This window comes from Pelophylax lessonae, assembly GCF_965119305.1.
Source record: "Pelophylax lessonae genome assembly, chromosome: 9".
In the NCBI taxonomy this organism is placed as follows: Eukaryota; Metazoa; Chordata; class Amphibia; order Anura; family Ranidae; genus Pelophylax; species Pelophylax lessonae.
The window spans coordinates 238,445,075-238,470,602 of NC_138776.1; the positions used below are offsets into that span (position 1 = coordinate 238,445,075).

Below are 25,528 nucleotides of genomic sequence, written 5' to 3' on the forward strand. Positions count from 1 at the left end.
TGATATAAGGGGGAACCTTTATAGGTGGTGCAGGTTTTTAAGGATTAAATTAGATGGTGAGGAGGCATCATAATGCTTCCTTGCCAACTGGCAAACACCCTCTGAAAAGTGATCCCCTGTGATTCACTCTTCAGAGGGCAACACTAGTGTATCCTAATTTACAGCAATGCCCCTTAGATGTGTCACTCTAAACATGCTTGGTATTTGTCCCGGTTCACACATATGTGATGCGGGAACCCTGCAAATCCACTGCGGGCTCCCGCATTGCATTCAACTCGCAGGCAGTTCACACTGCCATATGCGAATTGCCGGGGCTGTCAATACAAAGGAAACGACACCCCCAGATCAGTTCACATATCGCAGTACGACTACGAACTGTCAGTTCGGACATGAATCGGAACGCATAGGTGTGAACACCAATGCAATCTGATTCCGGTGCGGACCCAAAAAAGGGTCCTGTGCGAGTTGTTTCCGAATGCGATGCGAATTCAGCCATACAATCTGTATGGCTGAATTTGCATCGCACACACATCGCATGTGATTTGAACAGCAGTGCGCTATGAAAAACATGCAATGTCTGTCATTGTACATATGTGAACCAGTGCTAAGATAGGAATTCAAATGCATCATTGTTAGTTCCCCCCCCCCCCAGTACCTGGTCTGGACGCCGTCTTCTACCTGGGGCCTGGGTGCAGTGCTTGTCCTGCAGGTGGTTCCTCCTGGAGATGGGAGCCCGGGACCAGCTGAGCACTGCTGGTACACCTGGTCCTCTTCCTTCTGGGCACCACTGAGCCGGGCAACTAGGGCTGGAGGGAACTGGAGGGCGAGGTAGAGCAAACGGGGAATCCTGTCCACCAATTAGATAATCCCCCACCTGTGCAGCTATTTAGAAAAAAATGTCTCCGGGCCTCCTGTGTTGAGTGGGAGCGGAGGACAGTTTATTATCAGTTTCGGGTTCAGGCTGATCAATACGCCGCCGTGTTCCCAGCCTGTCACAGTGAATTCATACTGAAGAGGCTGGTGACTGGGCTTCAACTGTGAAGCGCGCTGCGGTGGATTAATCCGCCTAAACCCGAAACTGATTAAAAAGTCCACTTACTGTCCCCCACTCCCACTAAACACAGAGGGCCCGGAGACATTTTTTTCTCTAAATAGATGCACAGCGGGGGATTGTGGTCCCCCCTTGACAGCAGCTCTGCCTGCAGGACGCGGCTGCTAATGGGAACAGCGTTCCTGCTGTGGAACCCATGTGTTCCTGCAGGACTTGAGCCCTGAGTGGAACCAATTGCCTTTATAAATCACCTGATTAGTAAATAGAGTCCACCTGTGCGTAATTTATTCTCATTATAAATACAGCTGTTCTGTGAAGCTGTCAGAGGTTTGTTAGAGAACCTTAGTGAACAAGCAGCATCATGAAGGCCAAGAAACACACCAGACAGGTCAGGGATAAAGTTGTGGAGAAGTTTAAAGCAGGGTTAGGTCATAAAAAAATATCCCAAGCTTTGAACATCTCATGGAGAACTGTTCAATCCATCATCCAAAAATGGAAAGAGTATGGCACAACTGCAAACCTACTAAGACATGGCCGTCCACATAAACTGACAGGCCGGGCAAGGAGCTATTTTGCAAAGAAAAATGGGCAAAAATGTCCCTCTCTAGATGTGCAAAGCTGGTAGAGACATCCCCAAAAAGACTTGCAGCTGTAATTGCAGGGAAAGGTGGTTCTACAAAGTATTGACTCAGGGGGGTGAATACAAATGCACGCCGCACTTTTCACATATTTATTTGTAAAAAAATTTGAAAACCATATATCATTTTCCTTCCACTTCACAATTATGTGCCACTTTGTGTTGGTCTATCACATAAAATCCCAATAAAATACATTTATGTTTTTGGTTGTGTGACGGTACTCCCCATCATTGGGAGTGTAAGACAGATACTTAAGGGACACTGGGAATATGGTTTGGATAACTTCAAATGAGAGAGTAATATTTATCTACAATGTCTCTCAAGAAATATGAAGATTTAATCCCACTTTACACTGTGGGACCTATAGCCTGTTGCCATGAAGTCTGACTCCTAAATAATCATAGCAATACTTAGATGTGTATTCCATGTACTTCAATGTGGGAGACGGACAGACTGTCACTGGCAGTCTTGTCCTATTGTCTGTTTTGAGGTGGGATGTGGATTGTGTTAAGTCTGCCTGTCCCATTGTTAAATGTTAATGAGCCCACATCATTCTGTCCAGATGGCTAGATAATTAGTTCTGTTTCTGTATACAATTCCATGTGCATATGCTAATGTAATCAGACTCACCTGACCTTATAGTGTATATAATGTGTGTGAGTGGGTTCAATAAAGAGTTCTACTTCACCCTCAATTTACAGTCCTGTCTCTTATAAGGGAAATCTGCTATAAGGGATTGCTATGCTCTTAATACTCCCTTGAATAATCACTAAGCTCTTGAAAGAGCTTGTATCTGTTCCTGCTTCACTCTGGGGAAAGAGAGGTTCACCCACTGGAACTTGGAGTCTTGTCGTAGGTCCATGGTGGGTAGGAGACGGCGAGACCCCAACCAAGCTGCGATGGTTCGTGGGGTCTGCAGTGGTTATGCTGTCTGGTGGAGTGCTTGGAGCCCTCGGGAAGCACTTGGAGCATCCGTCAACGGAGGTACCCAGTCGGGGTGCCAGTTGATCCGTTACAGGTTGTAACATGACAAAATGTGGAAAATCTCAAGGTGTATGAATAGCTTTTCAAGGCACTGTAAAGTACGGTAATGATACAATGCACACCCAAAGGGCAAATTCATTGCATGTTTTCTAAGGTTTACAAACTTGCATAATCTGGTTAAAGGAAATCTGTGCTGACTGAAATATGTAGGCTGTGACCACAGAATAAAAGAGTCCAAATCCATTTATTAGTGTGTACTAAAAACATCCAAGGTGTTTCAGAGGTCAGAAAAAAAAAAAAAAAGTTTCTTATCTTGATTGCTTACGCAGATACTGCTGATTAGCAACTCTTTTAATCCAGTAATTAGCTTTACTACACAGATTCACACAGAATCCATTCAAGGTTTCTATTTTAACTGAAGCCCTGATGAATGGGGAGTATGTGTGACCCCCTAAATGCATTGATTGTTTTTTTTTTTTTGGTATAAAATAATTATAATTTGGAATTCTTTTTGATTGGTTTAGCGATTCTTCTATTAGTGCATATTTTTTCCTGGTAACCTGCTTGGGTACCCACTGGAGAGTATCCCTGTCTGTTGTGAGCAGCCTGTCCTGAGCCTACCCCTGAGCTCTGCAAATTTTTTTGTCCTCTTAATACTTTGTATGAACTGACATCAAAGTCCCAGCGCCCCTTGGATTTTTTTCTTCTCCAAAACAAAATAGCACACAAAGGGGGTATTTACTAAAACTGATTCACACAGAATCCGTGCAGCTGTGCATAGAAACCAATCAACTTCTAAACTCAGCTTGTTCAATTAAACTTTGACAAACTGATAAGAGGCATGGAGGAGCTCAGCTATGAGAAAAGATTAGAGGAACTGAATTTATTCTCTCTTGAGAAGAGGAGATTAAAGGCCCATACACACGATAAGAAAATCTGTAGGGAAAATTTGTCCGACGACTGATCGGCCGATTTTCGGATTGTTAGTATGGTGCTTTCGACAGCCAGCTCCGACTTTTCGGCTGACAAAATCCTGATGTGCAGGCTATAAAATTTTTGTCGTCCGTAATACAACATCCGATTTTCGTCTCATTAGTACAGATTTAGACGGAAAAAAATCTTAAGAGCAAGTCTGGGCATGCTCAGAGATGAAAGAACACATACAAAACAATCCAACACATGACATCACTTCTGAAGTAGAATTCTGTCATACGGGAAAATTCGTATGAAAATAACCTCTTCACTTTCCACATCAGACTAGCATGCCACAAAAAACGGACGACAGATCGTTCGATAATCTGATCGTGTGTACGGGGCTTAAATCTCCCTCAAAAAGTTCTTGGTACAAGACTCGTTTAACAAAGCACAGTATACTAATAAAACAGGTTCTGATGCTGGCAATCATCCAAGGTCCAAGTCAAGCATTAGGCTTCACTTAGTCTACCAGGACCTGATACCCCACTTGTCACTGGTACATGTGTGATATGAACAACTTCTATCAACGGCTGGATCCATTTGCCTGGTAATTGAGAATAGCACAACAATACTGTGGCATGGGTGCAAAAACTGCAAAAAATCTCCACTTTACATTTTTCAATTCCAGTCATACTTAGTCACTTTGCTCCTACAAAAGACAAATAGCATTAAAAACTGGAGGCCTAAAACTTACAATTCTTCTGCGGTAAGATCCATGGTCAAAACACCAGACGACGTGAAAGTCCACAAAAGTCAGGATTAGTCCAATAAATGTGAATATTGATGTAATGATGTTCAAAGCCAAGGAACCTTTCACCTGGGCAAAGTAAAACAGTTTACTGATTTTTTTTTTATTATTTATTGTACAAATATGACATCAATTTACTTTTCACTATTTATGTAATCAATACTTAAAGAGGAAGTAAACCCTCCCCAAAAAATGAGAAAAAAAAACCTCTAAGACAAAAGGCATAATGAGCTAGTATACATCGCATACTAGCTCATTATGAAATACTTACCTTAGAACGAAGCCCCCGCAGTGCCGCCCGCTCAGCGACAAGACAGCCCACATGTTCGGCCGTCCTGCTTCCTGGTTCGCGTCCTCCGGCCATCTGATTGACAGGAGCCGTCGTTCACAGCACAGGGCTCTGAAGGCACGGGTGGCCGTTCCTTCAGAGCACATGCGCCAATGACGTCCTCGGCTGCATTAAAAGTAAATATCTCCTAAATGGTGCAAGTTTAGGAGATATTTACAGTACCTATAGGTACAACTTCCAGGAGGGTTTACAACCTCTATAAATGCTTTTTTTAAATACCCCAGTTTGGTGGTAGATTAGCCATGCAGCTTTATTTTTATTTTTTTACAAAGCAATTCAGACTGGGAGAGGAACAGGCAGAATTTTAAGTCAATCAGACTTCACAAAACACCTGACTCGTATACTGGACATCAATATTAGGAAAGTGTTTTACAAGCACATAATGTTAATGGCCACCATGTTTTTTGGCACCAATGTTACCTGGCAGAATGTGCTGCCATTAAGGATTTTAGTTTAGGCGACATTACCTAGAACAGTGATGGCTAGCCTTGGCACTCCAGATGTTTTGGAACAACATTTCCCATGATGCTCAGGCACTCTGCAGTGTAGTTGAGTATCATGGGAAATGTAGTTCCAAAACATCTGGGGTGCCAAGGTTCGCCATCACTGACCTAGAAGAATGATCTGCCATTAGAGATGTGGACTTATGCGCACTTAACATCAATCCCCTGGGAGACAGTAGATTGCTATCACTTGCCCTGTAAGCCAGCACATACATTTCCTTTGGGGTCTTCTTTATTTAAATATATTGTGAAAAGGCTTTTCTTCATGAACTGGACTTATTTTTTATAGAGTGAATTGTTCCATCTTTATATTTCCTAAGGCCCCTTTCACGCACCGCCCAAAGGAGTCTGTTCTGCTCAGCGGGGGATCGATCTGCCGATCCCCGCTGAGCAGGCAGATGACAGCTCCATCTCCGCTCTGTGTGCAGAGACGAAGCTGTCAGATCCCCACTGTCCTCTATGGGAGATCGGATGAGAACAGACCGCCTGTCCGTTCTCATCCGATCCCATCCGATCCAATCCTCCAGACGGATGGAAAATAGGGTTTCCATCCGTCCGGATTTCACGGACAGGATCGGATCGGATAGCAGCGGGTGTCAGCGGACATGTCTCCGCTGACACCCGCTGCCCCATAGGGATGCATGGAGCATCCGATCAGGTCCGCCTGAAAAATTGACAGGCGAATCTGATTGCCCGTGTGAAAGGGGCCATAGTCACCAGTCACCAGCTCTCTGCTCTGCCACTCCAGCACTCATTGGAGCACTCAGCTGAGGAGGGAGTGGCTGGCTCAGACCGACCCATGCCGGTCCAGGCATCTGGGTGAATCCCTCCTATAAATTTGGGATCTTTCCCCAACCTGGTTGAGTGACGTAAGCCGACAGTGGGCTTTAGTACGCTGTCAGCTTAAAACTGATAAAAGAGGAGGGAGATTTGGGATTTTAAATAAAGCACACAGCTATAAGGTGATGAAAAAATAGATATATAATATCTGGTTTATTAATACATATACACATATGGAGTCATAAAAAAAATACAATGAAAAGTACTGCTCATTAATAACACATTGTACATGTATACACATACACACACTGCATCTACTGTGGTGTGGGTAGTGTTGGTTAGTGACCTAGACCTCTCTAAATAATATAAAAAATACATTGATAAATCATGATTGTAAAAGCAAGTAATTGATCAGATGGTAGTAATAGCATAGCATCAAAAGAGGCTCTGCGCATTTCATGGGTTCTTTCCACTCATCAACTGCCGATGCAGGAAAAATTTACTTGTTTCTGCTATAAAGTGCATATACAGTATCTCACAAAAGTGAGTACACCCCTTACATGTTTGTAAATATTGTATTCTATCTTTTCATGTGACAACACTGAAGAAATGACACTTTGCTACAATGTAAAGTAGTGAGTGTACAGCTTGTATAACAGTGTCAATTTGCTGTCCCCTCAAAATAACTCAACACACAGCCATTAATGTCTAAACCACTGGCAGCAAAAGTGAGTACACCCCTAAGTGGAAATGTCTAAATTGAGCCTAAAGTTTCAATATTTTCTGTGGCCACCATTATTTTCAAGCACTGCCTTAATCCTCTTTGGCATGGAGTTCACCAGAGCCTCACAGTTTGCCACTGGAGTCCTCTTCCACTCCTCCATGACAACATCACAGAGCTGGTGGATGTTAGAGACCTTGCGCTCCTCCACCTTCCGTTTGAGGATGCGCCACAGATGCTCAATAGGGTTTGGGTTTGGAGACATGCTTAGCCAGTCCATCACCTTTACCCTCAGCTTCTTTAGCAAGGCAGTGGTTGTCTTGAAGGTGTGTTTGGGGTCGTTATCATGTTGGAATACTGCCCTGCGGCCCAGTCTCTGAAGGGAGGGGATCATGCTCTGCTTCAGGTTGTCACAGTACATGTTGGCATTCATGGTTCCCTCAATGAACTGTAGCTCCCCAGTGCCGGCAGCACTCATGCAGCCCCAGCTCATGACACTCCCACCACCATGTTTGACTGTAGGCAAGACACACTTGTCTTTGTACTCCTCACCTGGTTGCCGCCACACATGCTTGACACCATCTGAACCAAATAAGTTGATCTTGGTCTCATCAGACCACAGGATGTGGTTCCAGTAATCCATGTCCTTAGTCTGCTTGTCTTCAGCAAACTGTTTGCGGGCTTTCTTGTGCATCATCTTTAGAAGAGGCTACCTTCTGGGATGACAGCCATGCAGACCAATTTGATGCAGTGTGCGGTGTATGGTCAAAACACTGCAGGCTGACCCCTTCAACCTCAATCATACGTCTTTTTCACAAAAACAACCTCGCACTCAACTCCTTTGGTCGACAATGGCGAGGCCTGTCCTGAGTGGAACATGTCCTTGTAAACTGCTGTATGGTCTTGGCCACCGTGCTGCAGCTCAGTTTCAGGGTCTTGACAATATTCTTATAGCCTAGGCCATCTTTATGTAGAGCAACAATTCTTTTTTTCAGATCCTTTAAAGAGTTCTTTGCCATGAGGTGCCATGTTGAGCTTCCAGTGACCAGTATGAGAGAGTGAGAGCAATAACACCAAATTTAACACACCTGCTCCCCTTTCACACCTGAGACCTTGTAACACTAACGAGTCACATGACACCGGGGAGGGGAAATGGTTAATTGGGCCCAATTTGGATGTTTCAACTTAGGGGTGCACTCACTTTTGTTGCCATTGGTTTAGACATTAATGGTTGTGTTTTGAGTTATTTTGAGGGGACAGCAAATTTACACTGTTATACAAGCTGTACACTCACTACTCTACATTGTAGCAAAATGTAATTTCTTCAGTGTTGTCACATGAAAAGATATTCTAAAATATTTACAAAAATGTGAGGGGTGTACTCACTTTTCTTACATACTGTATATGTAATCTGATGTTTGATACAAAGAAAGACATGGGAAGGAATAAGGAAAAGAGGGAGAATCCCCCCTGGTGACTCACAGGTCAACTATAGGTTCAAAATGGGGTTCTAGAAGCCGAAGACATGATGGGGGACTCATCTCCGGGAGCTGTGGCAGTGACCAGTGGCATGAAGACAACACAAACAGTGGTAAATGGACTACCATGGGAGTGGGGTGGAGGCATATGACTGTACCCAGTCATTGCCTCATTTAAAGGCTAAGTCCACCCTAACACTAAAATCCCTGCATCTATAGATTTCGGCAATCTAACTAAGCTGACTAAGAAGGGGGGAATAGGTAGCACTTTAAAGGATTAGTCCCCCCTAAAACTAAACTCCCTGCATCTATAGATCTCCGCGATCTAACACTAACCTATCTAGCCCTGTAAAGAAGAATTCAGTATACTTACCTTTTAGAAGCTGATCTGACCCAATCCCATGCTAAGGTGTCAGCTGTGGCTTCACTGTGGAGGCGGGTCCAGAGGACACAGCCAACAACGGAAGCCCCGTAGTAAGTCTATGGGTGACATCACTTCCCATTCATTTCACAGCCATTGTCGGCCATGTCCTCTGCAGAGCTTCTGCTGCTGAAGATCGAGATCGGCTTAAAAAAAGGTATGTATACTCTTCTTTACAGGGCCAGATAGGTTAGTGTTGGATCGTGGAGATCTATAGATGCTGGGATTTTCGTTTTAGGGGGGACTTATCCTTTACAGTCCCACCTATCCCCCCCCCCTTCCTAGTCAGCTTAAAACTGGTCACAGGAGTGCAGAATGAACCAAAAATGTTTTGTCCATAATTTTCCTTTAAATACTTCAGTTATGCTAAATATTTCACATGCCGCTCTGGGCAAGATCAGGCACCACACTCCACAATCACATCTCTGGTGCTGGCTTATCTCGTCTCCATTAAATCAACAAATGTACCAAAGCTTGAGAAAGTACTGTGCCTAGCATGAAACATGTCAGAATAGAACCTGTTCCTGTAGGATTTTTTAACAAAGCAAAATGATTATTTTACATCTTGATGTGCAGTATTCCTGTCCTGCTACAACTGATTGCTTAGGGTTATGTTGTACAGATAAATAACCTTTTGAGATGTTGGTGTGGTTTAAAACAGCCTTTTTTAACCAGGGTACCTAGGCACCCTGGAGTACCTTCAGGTGTCTTCAGGGGTGCCTTAGTAAAATGGCCAAAATGTTTCCAAATAATGTATACAAGTTAGTGAGTAGATGAATCCTTTTAGTTACACAAAGCCACAGGTTTTCATTGTGCACCATTACAACCTTCTAGTCACCAGGTTCATAACAACCAAACACGTCATCAGTTGATAAGGAGGACATTGGGTCCCACTCCCTGCACACCTTTCCTTTTACCCTCCTCTGCCACTCTCCATCCACTGAGGTCACATTGGCTGAGTGAGGAAGAGAAACTGAAGAAAAATAATCACTAAAATACTATCCTTTTGTCACGTTTTTTGGGGTTGTGTTCAATAGGTGCAAAGAGAGATCATTCAAATACTTAAAAGTATAACATTTATTAGAAGTAATAATGGATACAGATAAAGAAAATATAACAAGAATACTTAACTAAAGTTGCTTGTTTCCACGGAGTCCCCTTTAAGGCGTGGACAGGTAATCAAACCAGACACTTGCATGTTACATGATGCTGCTCTGGAGATGGAACTAACTCTTAGCAGTTTGGGCAGTGGTATTTAGACTTGTGTATAAGGAATATACCACCCCAAGCCAACTCCCTTTGCAATATAACCCCTCAAGGACTTGACCAGTTAACAATAACATTCCTTTGGTATATGGTAAAGCTATGCTTATGTCCTTATATGGCTCCTTGAACATGATTTGGAGGCCTAGAATGCATTAGTGAGCCACTTTATTAATAAGGAAATATGTAATATGCAATTTCCCCCACAACTAGTCATTACCAGCTTGCAAAGGTGTGTTTGCATCACCTCTAATGTTGGGTGTCCTAAGCTTATGGGTAGGGTTGAGCGAACCCGGCCTGTGTTGTTCGTGTTCGTACCGGACTTTTGGGTATTCGGTACCCGGACCCGAACCTGAACATTTCACTGTATGTTCGGGATACTGTCCGTTGTTCGGTAACGTTATTTGATGTTTTGGCGCGGTTTTAATGGCGTGCTTTCAACAGGTGCAAGGCAGCCAATCAGCAAGCGTTTAACTAGTGTGCCCTAGAAGCCATCACAGCCATGTCTACCAATGGCATGGCTGTGATTGGCCAGTGCAGCATGTGACCCAGACTCTATATAAGCTGGAGTCACACAGCAACGCGCGTCACTCTGCTATAACTATACTAGGGAGAGGTTCCTGACTGCTGCTGAGGGAGAGATAGGAGTTTACTGTAGGGCGAGGCTGGACAGATTGCTTGTAGGGAAAGCATAGGAACAATCTGCTTTATCATACAGCGATCTACTTTGATTTTATTGTGTGGGGTGCAGTGCACAATCTTTTTGCCCGGAGGGAGAGATAGGAGTTTACTGTAGGGCCACGCTGGAGAGATTGCTTGTAGGGAAAGCATAGATAGGAACAATCTGCTTTAATCAGACAGCGAACTACTGTACATTGATTGTATTGTGTGGGGGTGCAGTGAACGATCTTTATGCCCTGACCTGAGCCAAGTGAGGAGGAGAAAGGAGAAAAAAAAAATTTTTATCAGTCTGTTAGGCGTGCGGTGCTGCACATTTCATGCAAGCTCAGTGCATATGTGTCTGCTAATCTGCATTTAAAAAAGAAAAAAAAATTTTTCCTTCATATTTAACTTTGACATATAGTATTTAGACAGACATTGCTTTTCTAACCTGCTCTTCAAAAAGCACCAATGTGAGGGGAAAATAATTCTTTTTCAGTAATTAGGGTAAAAAAATTATTTTTCAGTTTTTCATTCAAATGGGTTTTTTTTTTTTTTTATTCAATAGCGGAATAGAACAACAACAGTATCCAACCATGTGTCTGCTTAATTTGCATTTTAAAAAGAAAAAAAAATGTTATGTTACATATTTTACTGTGACTTACAGCGTTTAGACAGACACTGCATTTCAAATCTGCTATTCAACAAGCACCAATTAAGGGGACAATTATTTTTCAGTTTTTCATTCACAGTGCGATACACCCATTGCATACTGTTGTATTGCGCATTGCAATAAAAAAAAAACATTTAGGGGCAAAAAAAGTTGATTGCGGGCCTGTCTGCATATGTTACAGTGAGATACACCCATTGCATACTGTTGTATTGCGCCTTGCAATAAAAAAAATAATATTTAGGGGACAAAAGAGTTTATTGCGGCCCTGTCCGCATATGTTACAGTGAGATACACCCATTGCATACTGTTGTACTGCGCCTTGCAATAAAAAAAAAAAACATTTAGGGGCAAAAAAAGTTGATTGCGGCCCTGTCTGCATATGTTACAGTGAGATACACCCATTGCATACTGTTGTATTGCGCCTTGCAATAAAAAAAACTATTTAGGGGACAAAAGAGTTTATTGCGGCCCTGTCTGCATATGTTACAGTGAGATACACCCATTGCATACTGTTGTATTGCGCCTTGCAATAAAAAAAACTATTTAGGGGCAAAAAAAGTTGATTGCGGCCCTGTCTGCATATGTTCCAGTGAGATACACCCATTGCATACTGTTGTATTGCGCATTGCAATAAAAAAAAACATTTAGGGGACAGAAAGATATTAAATTGTGGCTTAGTCTGTATCTGTACGTGTGAGATACACCCGTTGTATACTGTTGTTCTAGTTCGCTATTTAATAAACACCCATTTAGGGAAAAAATATTAAATTGCGGCCTAGTCTGTATCTGTACGTGTGAGATACACCCGTTGTATACTGTTGTTCTATTCCGCTATTCAATAAACACCCATTTAGGGAAAAAATATTACATTGCGGCTTAATCTGCATATTTTACTGTGAGATACACTCATTGGATACTGCAAAAATAAAAAATCCTGCCATAGCTGACCACAATTGGGTAAGAACTCAGAAAAGCAAAGAGACTTCTCATTGCAAAGGGCCTTGCCTCCGAGACTGCAAACCATCTCCCTAGGAGGGAGTGAGGTGTGATTTGGATGCCTGGAGAGATCAGAATGTACTAGAGAGTGCTCTTAATGCTTGTTAGGAAGAAAAAGAGGGACTGTCTCAGCAGAGTTGACAGAGAGTCATCACGGCAATTTCTACCCCTGTTTAAGGACCTGAACTAAGATAGAGCACATGTCTATAGACCCAGAAGAGGGTGTCCTATGTCAGAGAGAGCCTGGACTCGGAGAAGTGTTGAGAATCCTAATATAAAGAATTAGACAGAAAAAGAATCTGGCCTGGAGTGGTTGTATGGACCTGAGAAAAAACCTGGAATGAATTGGAAGAGAGGTTGAGATACAGACACACAGGAGCAGAGATCTGCATACTTCAGACTAAAACTGAGTAAAGCATCGACTGAGCAGTGCAGCCATTGCAGCAATCCCCAGGAGTCTGCGCTGACATTAAAATAATTCAGAAGGACGAGTGATGCTGCTTTAGCCCGCCCGCTTGAATTTCATACTCTTCATACGTTGTTATACACCATCCATCGTATGGAAGTGGAGATTCTGATTGATCATACCTGTCAAGGGTCCATACATCATCCATCGAGGTCGGTGAATCCTGCTGGGACACATCCTTACACTCTCAAGCCTGTTTGACCCCCATACTATATGGTATTGGGGTCCCATCCATCTGGTGAGCGCAATTCACTTTTATCTTCACTGGTGTTGGGATTTGCTGCACAACTAGTCTTTATTTGCAATTTGGATTTTTTTTCCATCATCACCATTCATATGAGATTTTCACATGGGACATTTTCAATTTTTGTTGGACTCCAATCATCATTATTAGCGCTGCACATTTGTTTTTTCTTTTTGCATTGTTCATCACTTTATTGTCTAGTGATTGGTGTCAGCTGCTTTTACACTTTTTCAGTTAGCGCAGTAATTTTCGCTTTTATACTCATTGGATACTGTTGTTCTATTCCGCTATTCAATAAACACCTATTTAGGGAAAAAATATTACATTGCGGCCTAGTCTGCATATTTTACTGTGAGATACACCCTTTGGATACTGTTGTTCTATTCCGCTATTCAATAAACACCCATATAGGGAAAAAATATTACATTGCGGCCTAGTCTGCATATTTTACTGTGAGATAAACCCTTTGGATACTGTTGTTCTATTCCCCTATTCAATAAACACCAATTTTGGGAAAAAATATTACATTGCGGCCTAGTCTGCATATGTTACATCGCAACAAGGCACTCAGGTCTCGCATGGAGGCCCAGTTACTGGTGGTGAAGTGGTGCTGTTCCGCAGAGCGACTCATGGGTGCGTGCTGCAGCTGAAACTCCACTATGGCCTGCTGCTGCTCGCACAGTCTGGCCAGCATGTGCAAGGTGGAGTTCCACCTTGTGGGCATGTCACATATGAGGCGGTGAGCGGGAAGGCCAAAGTTACGCTGCAGCACTGACAGGCGAGCAGCAGCAGGGTGAGAACGCCGAAAGTGCACACAGACGGCCGGCACTTTCTGCAGGAGCTCTGACATATTGGGGTCATTTCTAAGGAACCTCTGCACCACCAAATTCACCCCTATCGCCAGGCAAGGGATGTGTGCCAAACCGGCTAGGCTCAGAGCTGCTACAAGATTTCGCCCATTATCGCACACCACCAGGCCGGGCTTGAGGCTCACTGGCACCAACCACTCATCGGTCTGCTGTTCAATGCCCCTCCACAACTTCTGCGCGGTGTGAGTTTTTTCCCCCAAACAGGCAAGTTTTAAAACTGCCTGCTGTCGTTTACCCCTGGCTGTGCTGAAGTTGGTGGTGAAGGGTGTTACGCTGACCGGATGAGGAGGCGGTAGAGGATGAGGAAGCGGAGTAGCAGATGGCGTTGCACAGTGCATACCTGATTTTGTCACCCACTTGGTTGTGCAGGGAAGGTATGGCTTGCCTGGAAAAGTAGAGGTGGCTGGGCACGACGTACTGTGGGACAGCCACCGCCACAAGGCTTTTAAAACTCTGCGTCTCCACAAGACGGAAGGACAGCATTTCAAAGGCCAGGAATTTTTAAATGCTGGTATTCAGGGCCAGGGATCGCGGGTGGGTGGGGGGGGGGGGTACTTCCTCTTCCGCTCCAGTGTTTTGGAGATAGAAAGCTGAATGCTTTCACAGGACATTGTGGAGATGGTTGGTGACCCAGGTGGTGGTGTTGCTGGCAGATCCTCTGTTTGCGGGGTGGCAGGTGCCGGTCTCACTACAGAGGTGGATGAAGAGGCCGAGACTGCAGCAGCAGAAGAGGAAGCAGGAGGAGCCAGAGACCTTTCTTGGTTTTTGAGGTGTCTACTCCACTGCAGCTCGTGCTTTGCACTTAGATGACTGGTCATGCAGGTTGTGCTCAGGTTGGGAAGGTTTATGCCTCGCTTCAGGCTCTGATTGCACAGCGTGCAAACCACTCGTGTCCTGTCATCAGCACATTGTCTGAAGAACTGCCACGCTAGGGAACTCCTTTGAGCTGGCTTTGGTGTGCTTGGTCCCTTGCTGCATTGGGCAGTAGCAGACGTAGTGTCTAGGGCACGGCCGCTCCGCTTTTGCACCCTGCTCCCTCTTCTGCTGCGCTGGTGGCTCTGTGCGACCACCGCCTCTTCCTCCAAACTACTCAGGTCACCTGCATGACATTCATTCCATGTGTGGTCGAGGACCTCATCGTCCTCCACATCATCTTCCACGCAGTCTTCACCCCTGCAACCCTTGTCGGTCTCCACAATTCGGAATTCCGCAGCAGTTGGCACTTGTGTTTTCCTAGACGTGCTGCGATGGTCCTTCCATGTACTCATCTTGAGACATAAGTGGTTGGGCATCGGTGCACTCAATCTCTTCCACTTCTGGGGCAGGGCTAGGTGGATGGCCCTGGGAAACTATGCTAACAGAGTCATCAAAAAGAAGAAGAGGCTGCTGCATGACTTGGGGCTCAGACTGCTTGGCTGATTTGCAAGGGGGTGAGGTGAAAGATTGATGGACATCTGCTGCAGGTGGCAACTCGGACCTTTCAGCAGAATATTGGGTGGGAGACAATGTGAAGGAACTGGAGGCACTGTCAGCAACCCAATCTACTATCACCTGTACTTGTTCTGGCCTCAACATGCCAAATACTGCTGTAAGGTTCTGTTGCATACTCGCAGCTGAGAAAGGTGTTTCCCTTGTGCGTGTAGCTGGCACAGATCGACCACATCCTCTCCTTGCAACAGGAGCTCCACCAGCAGCACCACGACCCAGCACTAACATGGTGGAGCAGTATGTGTGCACACGCCTAGACGTACTTAATGACGGGTCTGCCCCCTTCAACTTCTGGGTCTCCAAATTGGGCACTTGGCCTGAGCTTGCCTTTTATGCATTGGAGGTGCTGGCCTGCCCTGCAGCCAGTGTATTATCTGAACGTGTATTTAGCACGGCTGGGGGCGTTATCACAGACAAGCGCAGCCGCCTGTCCATAGCCAATGTGGACAAGCTCACGTTCATTAAAATGAACCAGGCATGGATCCCACAGGACTTGTCCGTACCCTGTGCAGAATAGACATGTATACCGGCCTTACCCAGCCATTGTTGTATTTTTGATTTTTCTCACTCTTTTTGGGGTGTACCCTAATTTAAAAAGAAATAAAATTAAAAACAAAAACCAGTGTTGGCTACCTCGTCCTCCTCCACTGCCGCTTCCACCTACATCGCCACATCCACCACCACCTCAACCTCCTACTCCATATGGGCCTCGTCCTTCTCCTCCACCGCCGCTGCCGCTTCCACCTACACCGCCATATCCTCCGCCACCTCAACCTCCTACTCCATATGGGCCTCGTCCTCCTCCTACATCATTCAAGATGATTATTTTTTATTTTTCTGTTTTTTATGTTCTTTTAATTTATTTCCCTATCCACATTTGTTTGCAGAACACTTGCCATGCTCTTAAGATGATTTTGATGCCATTTGCAGCCCTCTAGTCCTTTCCATGTTGGTTTTAGAGGCATTTTAGTGCTCAAAAATTCGGGTCTCCGTTGACTTCAATGGGGTTCGGGATCGGGACAAAGTTCGGGTTAAGTCCGGGTCACGAACCCGGACTTTTTTTTCAAGATCGGTCGAACCCGCCGAACCCGAACATCCAGGTGTTCGCTCAACTCTACTTATGGGTTTTGCTGTATTATGTAAAACTATGGAGAAAGAGGATCTGCACAACGGTAGTTGCTCTTAAAAAATCTTCATCATTATTCAAGAACCACAGAACACAACTGCTGATAAGATCAGTTGACGCGTTTCAGCCTATAAGGCCTTAGTCATAACAGTCATTACATAATTATATAAAACTATACATTTTTTACATTTTAGAAAGGGGTGTCTCGAGGTCAAGCAGAATTTTAATGGGTACCTTGACTGAAAAAAAGGTTTGAGAAACACTGGTCTAAACTAAGAATGGTATGCTCTTCTACACCAAATTTGGGCTACATTAGTATACATTGTAATGCTCTACTCATATTTTAGTTTTATGGCTCCGAAATTCCCCTTTTTACTTGTCCAGGGCTTGCACCATCACTAGCCAAACAATTTGTACCTAATGGGACAAGTAGGCCAGTATTATATGTCTGAATTGTGGAAATTGTGGAAATGTTTATTCAAGAACCACAGAACACAACTGCTGATAAGATCAGTTGACGTGTTTCAGCCTACAAGGCCTTAGTCATAACGGTCATTACATATTTATCTAAAACTATACATTTTTTACATTTTAGAAAGGAGTGTCTCGAGGTCATGCAGAATTTTAATGGGTACCGTGACTGAAAAAAAAGGTTTGAGAAACACTGGTCTAAACTGAGAATGTATGCTATTCTACACCAAATTTGGGCTACATTACTATACCTTGTAATGCTCTACTCATATTTTAGTTTTATGGCTCCAAAATTCCCCTTTTTACTTGTCCAGGGCTTGCACCATCACTAGCCACACAATTTGTACCTAATGGGACAAGTAGGTCAGTATTATATGTCTGAATTGTGGAAATGTTTTAGGCTCCTTTCACACGGCCGCTCCGTGTGTCCGCAAATCATCCAATCCGTTTGCGGATGATTTGCGGACATAATGTAAGTGAATGGCACTGCGGGTGTCAGCGGAATACCACCCGCTGACACCCGATTTTCCTCCATTCAGTTCTGTTCCGTTTTTACAAATGGAACAGAACCCATTTTTTCTTCCGTGTAAAACACGGAAAGGAAGGAAAATCGGATGTCAGCGGTGTCATCCGCTGACATCCGCAGTGCCATATACTTATATGATGTCCGCATATCATCCGCAAACGGATGGGATGATATGCGGCCACACGGAGCGGATGACAGAAATGTCATCCGCTCCGTGGTAAAAAAAAAAAAAAGTCCCGCAGCGGACCTTTCACACGGAGCGGCCGTGTGAAAGGAGCCTAATTATATCATATGTTGAATTAACAGATTGCGTGCAAAGGGCAGATTATTTATAATATATATGTTTATTATATAGATTTATTTATGCAAATATTTTATGTAGGGATGTTCTGTAAAGATTTGTTTACATATTTTAAACCCCAAAATACAATTTCCAGATCATTAATAACTTTATATCCTCTTCTCATTGATTATCCCTATATAATGATGGTGTAAAAGGTGTACAGTAGGCAAAGTATATTTTTCTCCTTTATTTTATGCAAAACTCACCAGACAAATGTTAGGTTTGGCCTTGGCTGCGACTGTCAGTGATCCGGCAATGACATACTGCAAAATATACCACATTCTTTGTTAAAATAAATACAAATAATTTCCAGCTTGTATCGTCTTTTCTAACTACGCAAAAATAAACACCTTGACAATTAATAAATTACAGAAATACACACAATAAAAAAGATTTATTAGGTTTATTATTAGGTATTCATTATAGCTGGGCAAATATTTATTGCTATCAGTCTAATTAAATTCTTAGTCCATCTAGGAATTATATTTCAGATATAGGCAGATAATTTAGAAACCTAAATCACTTCATCTTCCCCACAAAGACACTGCAAGTGAGAAATGAGCACTGCGGTTCCCAACTCCACCCACCTGGCCATTAACCTGACCTCTCATTCCTACTTTAAGATCTTTTCAATATATTTTTACATAAAATGCAGCAAGAAAAGTTAACGTTTACATTTGAATGACTAAAAGATATACAAAGTATGTAACTCGTGTGTGATTTTATGCACCAATGTTCGCTAATACCTTAAACAGTAGTTTTAGGTATATTGAACCTTTAAAGTGTTGCTAAAGCCCCAACAGTAAAATCAGTCTGTATATGCAGTAAAGCATGCTTGTTATACTCACTGTGGAATAGTGTAAAAAGGCTGTTAGATCCTGTCTGCCCTTATCCTCCCCTTCTTCCACTGTCCCGCCTCCCCCCAGATTAACAATGCTGCTGTCCAAAGGTGCCCCTGTGCCCCTTCATCCAGAGTGTGGGCATTGTAATACAGGAGGTGTGTTACTAGCCAGATCATCTGGGGAAAGCAGAGGGGAGAAAGCCTAAAAAAAAAAAGAAAACGAATGCAGCCACCACATCTAATGACTGGTAAGCTGTTAGAAGCACTAGATTTATTCTCCCTGGAGAAGAAACGCCTGAGAGGGGACATGATAGCAATTTACAAATACCTCAACGGTGATCAGAGGATAGAAAAAAAACGATTCAGTCGCAAGGAATGCATGAGGACACGAGGGCATACAATGCGATTAGAGGAGAAGAGATTTAACCTCAGGCTATGCTGGGGGTTCTTTACTGTAAGGGCTACCACACTGTGGAATTCTCTACCACAAATGGTAGTAACTGCAGGAAGTATGGCTACTTTTAAAAGACTCTTGGACGTACATCTCAAGGATCGAAACATTCAGGGGTATGAAAAATGAATACGTCCACACACACCTACACAGGTTGAACTGGATGGACTATTGTCTTTATTCAACCTCACCTACTATGTAACTATGTAATATAGTACATTCTGGGTTTTGGATTTGGCATCACGTTGAGGTACACTCACTAATGTAAAATTCCATATTATGATCTAGCCACATTCATATACATTGAAAATATGGGACTCGTGGAGTTGCTTTTAGTACTTACAATAATAGGTCCCCAGAAGGGGATTCCGCTGGGCAAAGAAATGGAAAACGTAGTGAAAAATAAGCCAATCCCCAAAGCAATCTGCACGAGGGCGGCCACGATAATAACAATCTGGAGAAGAAAGAAGGCATTATTTTACATAGTGTATATATATATATATATATATATGTATAGATATATATATACACACACACACACAACCTATATTACCAAAAGTATTGGGACGCCTGCCTTTATACGCACATGAACTTAATTGGCATTCCACACTTGGTCCCTAGGGTTCAATATTGAGTTAGCCCACCCTTTGCAGCTATAACAGCCTCAACTCTTCTGGTAAGGCTGTCCACAAGGTTTAGCAGTGTGTCTATGGGAATGTTTGACCATTCTTCCGGAAGCATATTTGTAAGGTCAGGCACTGATGTTGGACGAGAAGGCCTGGCTTGCAGTCTCCGCTCTAATTTATCTCAAAGATGCTCTATCGGGTTGAGGTCAGGACTTTGTGCAGGCCAGTCAAGTTCCTCCACCCCAAACTCGCACATCCATATCTTTATGGACCTTGCTTTGCGCACTAGTGTGCAGTCAACAGGAACAGGAAGGAGCCAACTCCAAACTGTTCCCACAAAGCTGGAAGCATGAAATTGCCCTGAATGTCTTGGTATGCTGACGCCTTAAGATTTCCCTTGACTGGAACTAAGGGGCCAAGCCCATCCCCTGAAAAACAACCCCACACCATAATCCCCCTCCACCAAATGATTTGGACGAGTGCACAAAGTCTTGCCACAGATTCTCAATTGGATTTAGGTCTGGGTTTGACTGGGCCATTCTAACACATGAATATGCTTTGATCTAAACCATTCCATTGTAGCTCTGGCTAATGTCCTACTGGAAGGTGAACCTTCGCCCCAGTCTCAGGTCTTTTGTAGACAGGTTTTCTTCTAAGATTGCCCTGTATTTGGCTCCATCCATCTTCCCATCAACTCTGATCTGAAGAAAAGCATCCCCACAACATGATGCTGCCACCGCCATGTTTCACGGTGTGTTCAGGGTGATGTGCAGTGTTAGTTTTCCGCCACACATAGTGTTTTGCTTTTAGGCGAAAAAGTTAATTTTTGGTTTCATCTGCCCAGAGCACCTTCTTCCATGTGTTTGCTGTGTCCCCCACATGTCTTCTCGCAGACTGCAAACGGACTTCTTATGGTTTTCTTTCAACAATGGCTTTCTTCTTGCCACTGTTCCAAAAAGGCCAGATTTGTGGAGCGCACGACTAATAGTTGTCCTGTAGACAGATTCTCCTACCTGAGCTGTGGATCTCTGCAGCTCCTCCAGAGTTACCATGGGCCTCTTGGCTGCTTCTCTGATTAATGCTCTCCTTGCCTGGCCTGTCAGTTTAGGTGGATGACCATGTCTTGGTAGATTTGCAGTTGTGCCATACTCTTTCCATTTTCGGATGGTGGATTGCACAGTGCTCCGTGAGATGTTCAAAGCTTGGGATATTTATTTATAACCTAACCCTGTTTTAAACTTCTCCACAACTTTATCCCTGACCTGTCTGGTGTGTTCCTTGGCCTTCATGGTGCTGTTTGTTCACTAAGGTTCTCTAACAAACCTCTGAGGACTTCACAGAACAGCTGTATTTATACTGAGATAGATTACACACAGTTGGACTCTATTTACTAATTAGGTGACTTCCGAAGGCAATTTGTTCCACTAGATTTTAGTTAGAGGTATCAGAGTAAGGGGGCTGAATACAAATGCACGCCACACTTTTCAGATATTAATGTGTAAAAACTGTTGAAAAACATTTATCATTTTTCTTTCCATTTCACAATTATGTGCCACTTTGCGTTGGTCTAAAACATAAAATCCCAATAAAATACATTTATGTTTTTGGTTGTAACATGACAAAATGTTGAAAATTTCAAGGGGTATGAATACTTTTTCAAGGCACTCTTTACTCATTGGTACATTCTGGTACTTAACAATATGACAGTTACCTGACAGTTGGGTCATCCCAATGCTTAATTAATGTACCATTTATATTGATGATCATGCAAATGTGGATCCATTGTGACTCTGAGTAATTAAGTTGCTGGGTTGTGATTATACCTTAGGGCAGTGATGGAGAACCTTGGCACCCCAGATGTTTTGAAACTACATTTCCCATCATGCTCATGCACTCTGCAGTGTAGTTGAGCATGATGGGAAATGTAGTTCCAAAACATCTGGGGTGCCAAGGTTCGCCATCACTGCCTTAGGTCAATTCCAGGCCTCTTTTACAGTACCTGTGATTAATCATTGTTATGTAACATGCCAAAAGTTAATAAAAATGTTTTAAAACATAAAACCCACATATCAAAGTTCTAATTGTTTGACCTCTTTTATAGGTGCCATATAATATTGTACTACCTATTGACATTCTGCCCACCATCAGTCAATTTTTCAGCTGTCTTTGCAATTTTGAGTTAAAGTTAAAGGGCACTACCATGGAAAATATTGTGTTCTAATAATTATACAGGGGAAAGGGAATGTGTGGAGGAGTTGTATCTATTTTTTTCCTTAATATGGCCAGGAATAAATACCTTAATAATATATATTTTAGCTTGTCTGTCTGTTTACAGAGCTGAAAAGTACAAACTCCAACTGATACACCATAGTAAATGAGTCAGGTACTCTCGCCCTCCTTGACTCTTAAAAAGGTATCCATCAGTAGTGGCCCGTCCATTGGGGGCGCAGGGGCGTCGCCCCCCCATCCATGCATCCGGCCCCCTAATCTACATGCAGGGCGCCAGATGCATGGATTCCAATGGGTTTTTTTTGTTTTTTTTTTGAAGCACGTGTTTAGAGCCAGATGCTCTAATAGGCTTCAAAAAAGGGTAGGCTTGGGGCGCAGAGCCCACCCAGTTGTGTGACAATAGCGTATGAATATTCGCTATTGTCACATGGATTCTCCTCCTGGCCAATCAGGAAGCGGGTCTTGAGACCCGTTTCCCGATTGGCCGAAAGGAGAAGCCATCCTATTGGCGAAAGAGGAGGGAGGAGACACAGGGGAAGCCCGACCCATGGAGGAGACTGAGGGGGAAGCCGCCGCAGCCGCTGCCTGCCCTCCACATGTCAGTCCAAGGTGAGTGAGCCGACGACCGGGGGGGTATGGTGTGCGGACTGGAGCTGGTGTGGTCCAGGGGGGGTATGGTGTGCGGGCTGGAGCTGGTGAGGTCCAGGGGGGGGTATGGTGTGCGAACTGGAGCTGGTGTGGTCCGGGGGGGGTATGGTGTGTGGGCTGGAGCTGGTGTGGTCCAGGGGGAGGGTATGGTGTGCGGGCTGGAGCTGGTGTGGTCCAGGGGGAGGGTATGGTGTGCGGGCTGGAGCTGGTGTGGTCCAGGGGGAGGGTATGGTGTGCGGGCTGGAGCTGGTGTGGTCCAGGGGGGGATATGATGTGCGGGCTGGAGCTGGTGTGGTCTGTCTACCGCCCCCCGGCCCATGAAGCACCAGCCGCCACTGGTAACCATTTCAAATTTAAATCAGAGAGAGTCTGAAAGTAAACCATTCCTGTTCCTGGCCAGATCTCCTACACCCACTAAGCTTAGGTGCCCACCTAAGTTTGCTTGCCAGGATTTTAGTACTGTTTTGGCTATGTCTCATTGCCCAAGCATCAATTAGCATGGCTGTTTAAGGAGGTAACTCCCTCATTGATTAGAATCTGATATAAGGGGTCATTCTCTTTACTGCACCTAGACTTTACCCTGTTTTCTCATTTTTAGATGTTTTCCTCCTGTGCTATCTGCTGGTGAAATGTGGTATCACAATGTGGCCAACAGAAAGCAATAATTTTCAATGTAACTCAAAAGAGACCAAAAAAAAAACAGCGAAGCCAACTATTCATTACAAGACAGATGCATAAATAATTCCTTAGGGAAGTGGGATTTACATGTAAACTGCGGGCCATCTTTACTCTAAATAAATATGTGTAATTGAATACTTACACCGAGAGCTTTGGGCTTGGCCTTTAGAAAGGTCTGGTAAAAGGCTGAAGACTCTGTAATTTGAGGTATGACAGCAGAAAAGCTCCACTGGGGGGCCACAGTAGGCACTTTCCACATCTGCGGAGCTGGGGGGACTTCATACCCCGTAGGAACTGTATGGACGTTAAATTCTGCAGGATTGCTGTACACATTAGGTTGTGGAGCATCCATAGGTACTTCATTTGGTAAAGCTTCATAGCTGGGCAGATTAGCTTCATTGGTCAAAGTGGGCATCGTGAAGAGGTACTGGAAGCAAAAACAGAAGAAAGAAAGAATAATAAATCTATAAAAATATTCTTCGCCAAGATTAGAATGTAAAAATCACCTGTGAAGTTTTGTCAAACAGTAAGCCAGGATTACCCATCGGTCACATGGCCTGTTTGTTATTTTCTTCCTTGATCTCATTAAAATGACACTTTGCTCCCTCAGGGATTCATTATAAGGCACATGGGAGCATCACTGTGGTTGTGATGTAGTCACGCTCTTAGGTTTCATAGAAACAGAAAACTTATTTATACTGATCATCCATTCATATTGTATAATGCTGGAAAAATAGACAGGGATAACAAGTAGGGAGTCCAACCTGAACTTTTACCTATACACAAGAAAATACATTCAATTTTTACTAAATATCTCAGGAGCTGCCAATCATGTTCTTGAATATGTGATGTTCTAAAAACAAGCGTTAAGGATTGACAGAAATTTCTGTAAAAATTCCAAAGTCTACAAATATATATATATATATATATATATATATATATATAGTACACCCCTCACATTTTTGTAAATATTTTATTACAAACCCGATTCCATAAAAGTTGGGACACTGTACAAATTGTGAATAAAAACAGAATGCAATGATGTGGAAATTTCAAATTTCAATATTTTATTCAGAATACAACATAGATGACATATCAAATGTTTAAACTGAGAAAATTTATAATTTTAAGGGAAAAATAAATTGATTTTAAATTTTACGGCATCAACACGTCTCAAAAAAGTTGGGACAAGGCCATGTTTACCACTGTGTGGCATCCCCTCTTCTTTTTATAACAGTCTGCAAACGTCTGGGGACTGAGGAGACAAGTTTCCCAAGTTTAGGAATGAAAAGAAAGGGGTGCTGTAATAGCCCCCATTTCTTTATGGGATGGCGGTAGGGGGCTATTAGACAATAGGGGATTTGGTAGTTAGTCTATCAGGTAATTTTATCCTTCAGCTCTTGAACTTTTGACCCTGGTCAAGCAGTTTTGAGCTTCAAGCCTAAATCTGCGGTTGTCCTGGCAGTTTCTGTATGAAACTGCAGTTTTCACGCTCAATTAGCAGCTGTTTCTAGACAGTTTTGCGCGTGGAGCTCCGCTCCCGCTCAAATATCCCGCTCTTTTCCAAGAAAACTAGCCCTAACTGGTTCTATAGGGGCTATTTAAGTAGTGGCCATGGGGCTCCGGGTCACTTCACCTCAAGAACTTCGTCTACTGCGTTCCTGTCGTCATGAATCTCCTAAGGCAGCTAATAGAAAAAGCGGGCGAGGAAGGAGGGGAAGATTGGGTGCGCCGGTGCCTGGAAATACCTCTTCAACAGGAGCAAGCAGCCATGGCCATCCCTGGAGAAGTCGCCGGTCAAGACTCCGTGGAAGCGGCAAGCGGTGTTCCAGAAGAGGAGAGCGCCAGCGAGGAAACATCTTGTCTGGTGGAAGTCGCGAGAAGAACGACCGGGTCTTCGCGCATGCGCAGTGTTATTGCTGCGGTCATGCCCGGTACGGAGGCGGGACCGGCAAAAAGACGTAGGATGCCTCGGAAGCGCTACTCACCGGCACCCAGAAGAAACGAAGACGGAGCTTCACATCGCAGATCGCCACACAGAAGAGGAGGACGGAGGCCGGATCGCATCCCCCCGGAGGACCCCGCAAGGCATCCTCAAAACCCTGGGCACGGTGCATCAGCAGAAGGAGCGGGACACGCCTCGCGGTGTGGGGCCCCCACTACAGCCGCCAGGGAAGCATCCGCATCTCCTCAAGCCGAGGCATCAGCTCTGCACGTTCCGGGTGAGTCCTCTGCCCCTGACAAAATGCTGTTATTGATGTCAAATATTTTGGAGGAATTTA

The 25,528-nt window shown here is 43.9% G+C and overlaps 1 protein-coding gene across 1 annotated transcript in view; it reads right to left on the minus strand.

Moving 5' to 3' along the window:
- The window catches only part of LOC309564337 (membrane-spanning 4-domains subfamily A member 4D-like), a 43,047-nt gene extending 19,379 nt beyond the window's left edge, over positions 1-23,668 (minus strand). Inside the window, exons 1-4 of the mRNA XM_082268963.1 lie at positions 23,389-23,668; positions 19,409-19,519; positions 17,980-18,036; positions 4,343-4,465 (exon numbers count right to left, since the gene is read on the minus strand). Of these exons, the coding sequence (XP_082125089.1) occupies positions 4,343-4,465; positions 17,980-18,036; positions 19,409-19,519; positions 23,389-23,661 (564 nt within the window). The 5' untranslated portion in view covers positions 23,662-23,668. The remainder of the gene's footprint in view (positions 1-4,342; positions 4,466-17,979; positions 18,037-19,408; positions 19,520-23,388) is intronic.
- Between the last annotated feature and the right edge of the window lie 1,860 nt (positions 23,669-25,528).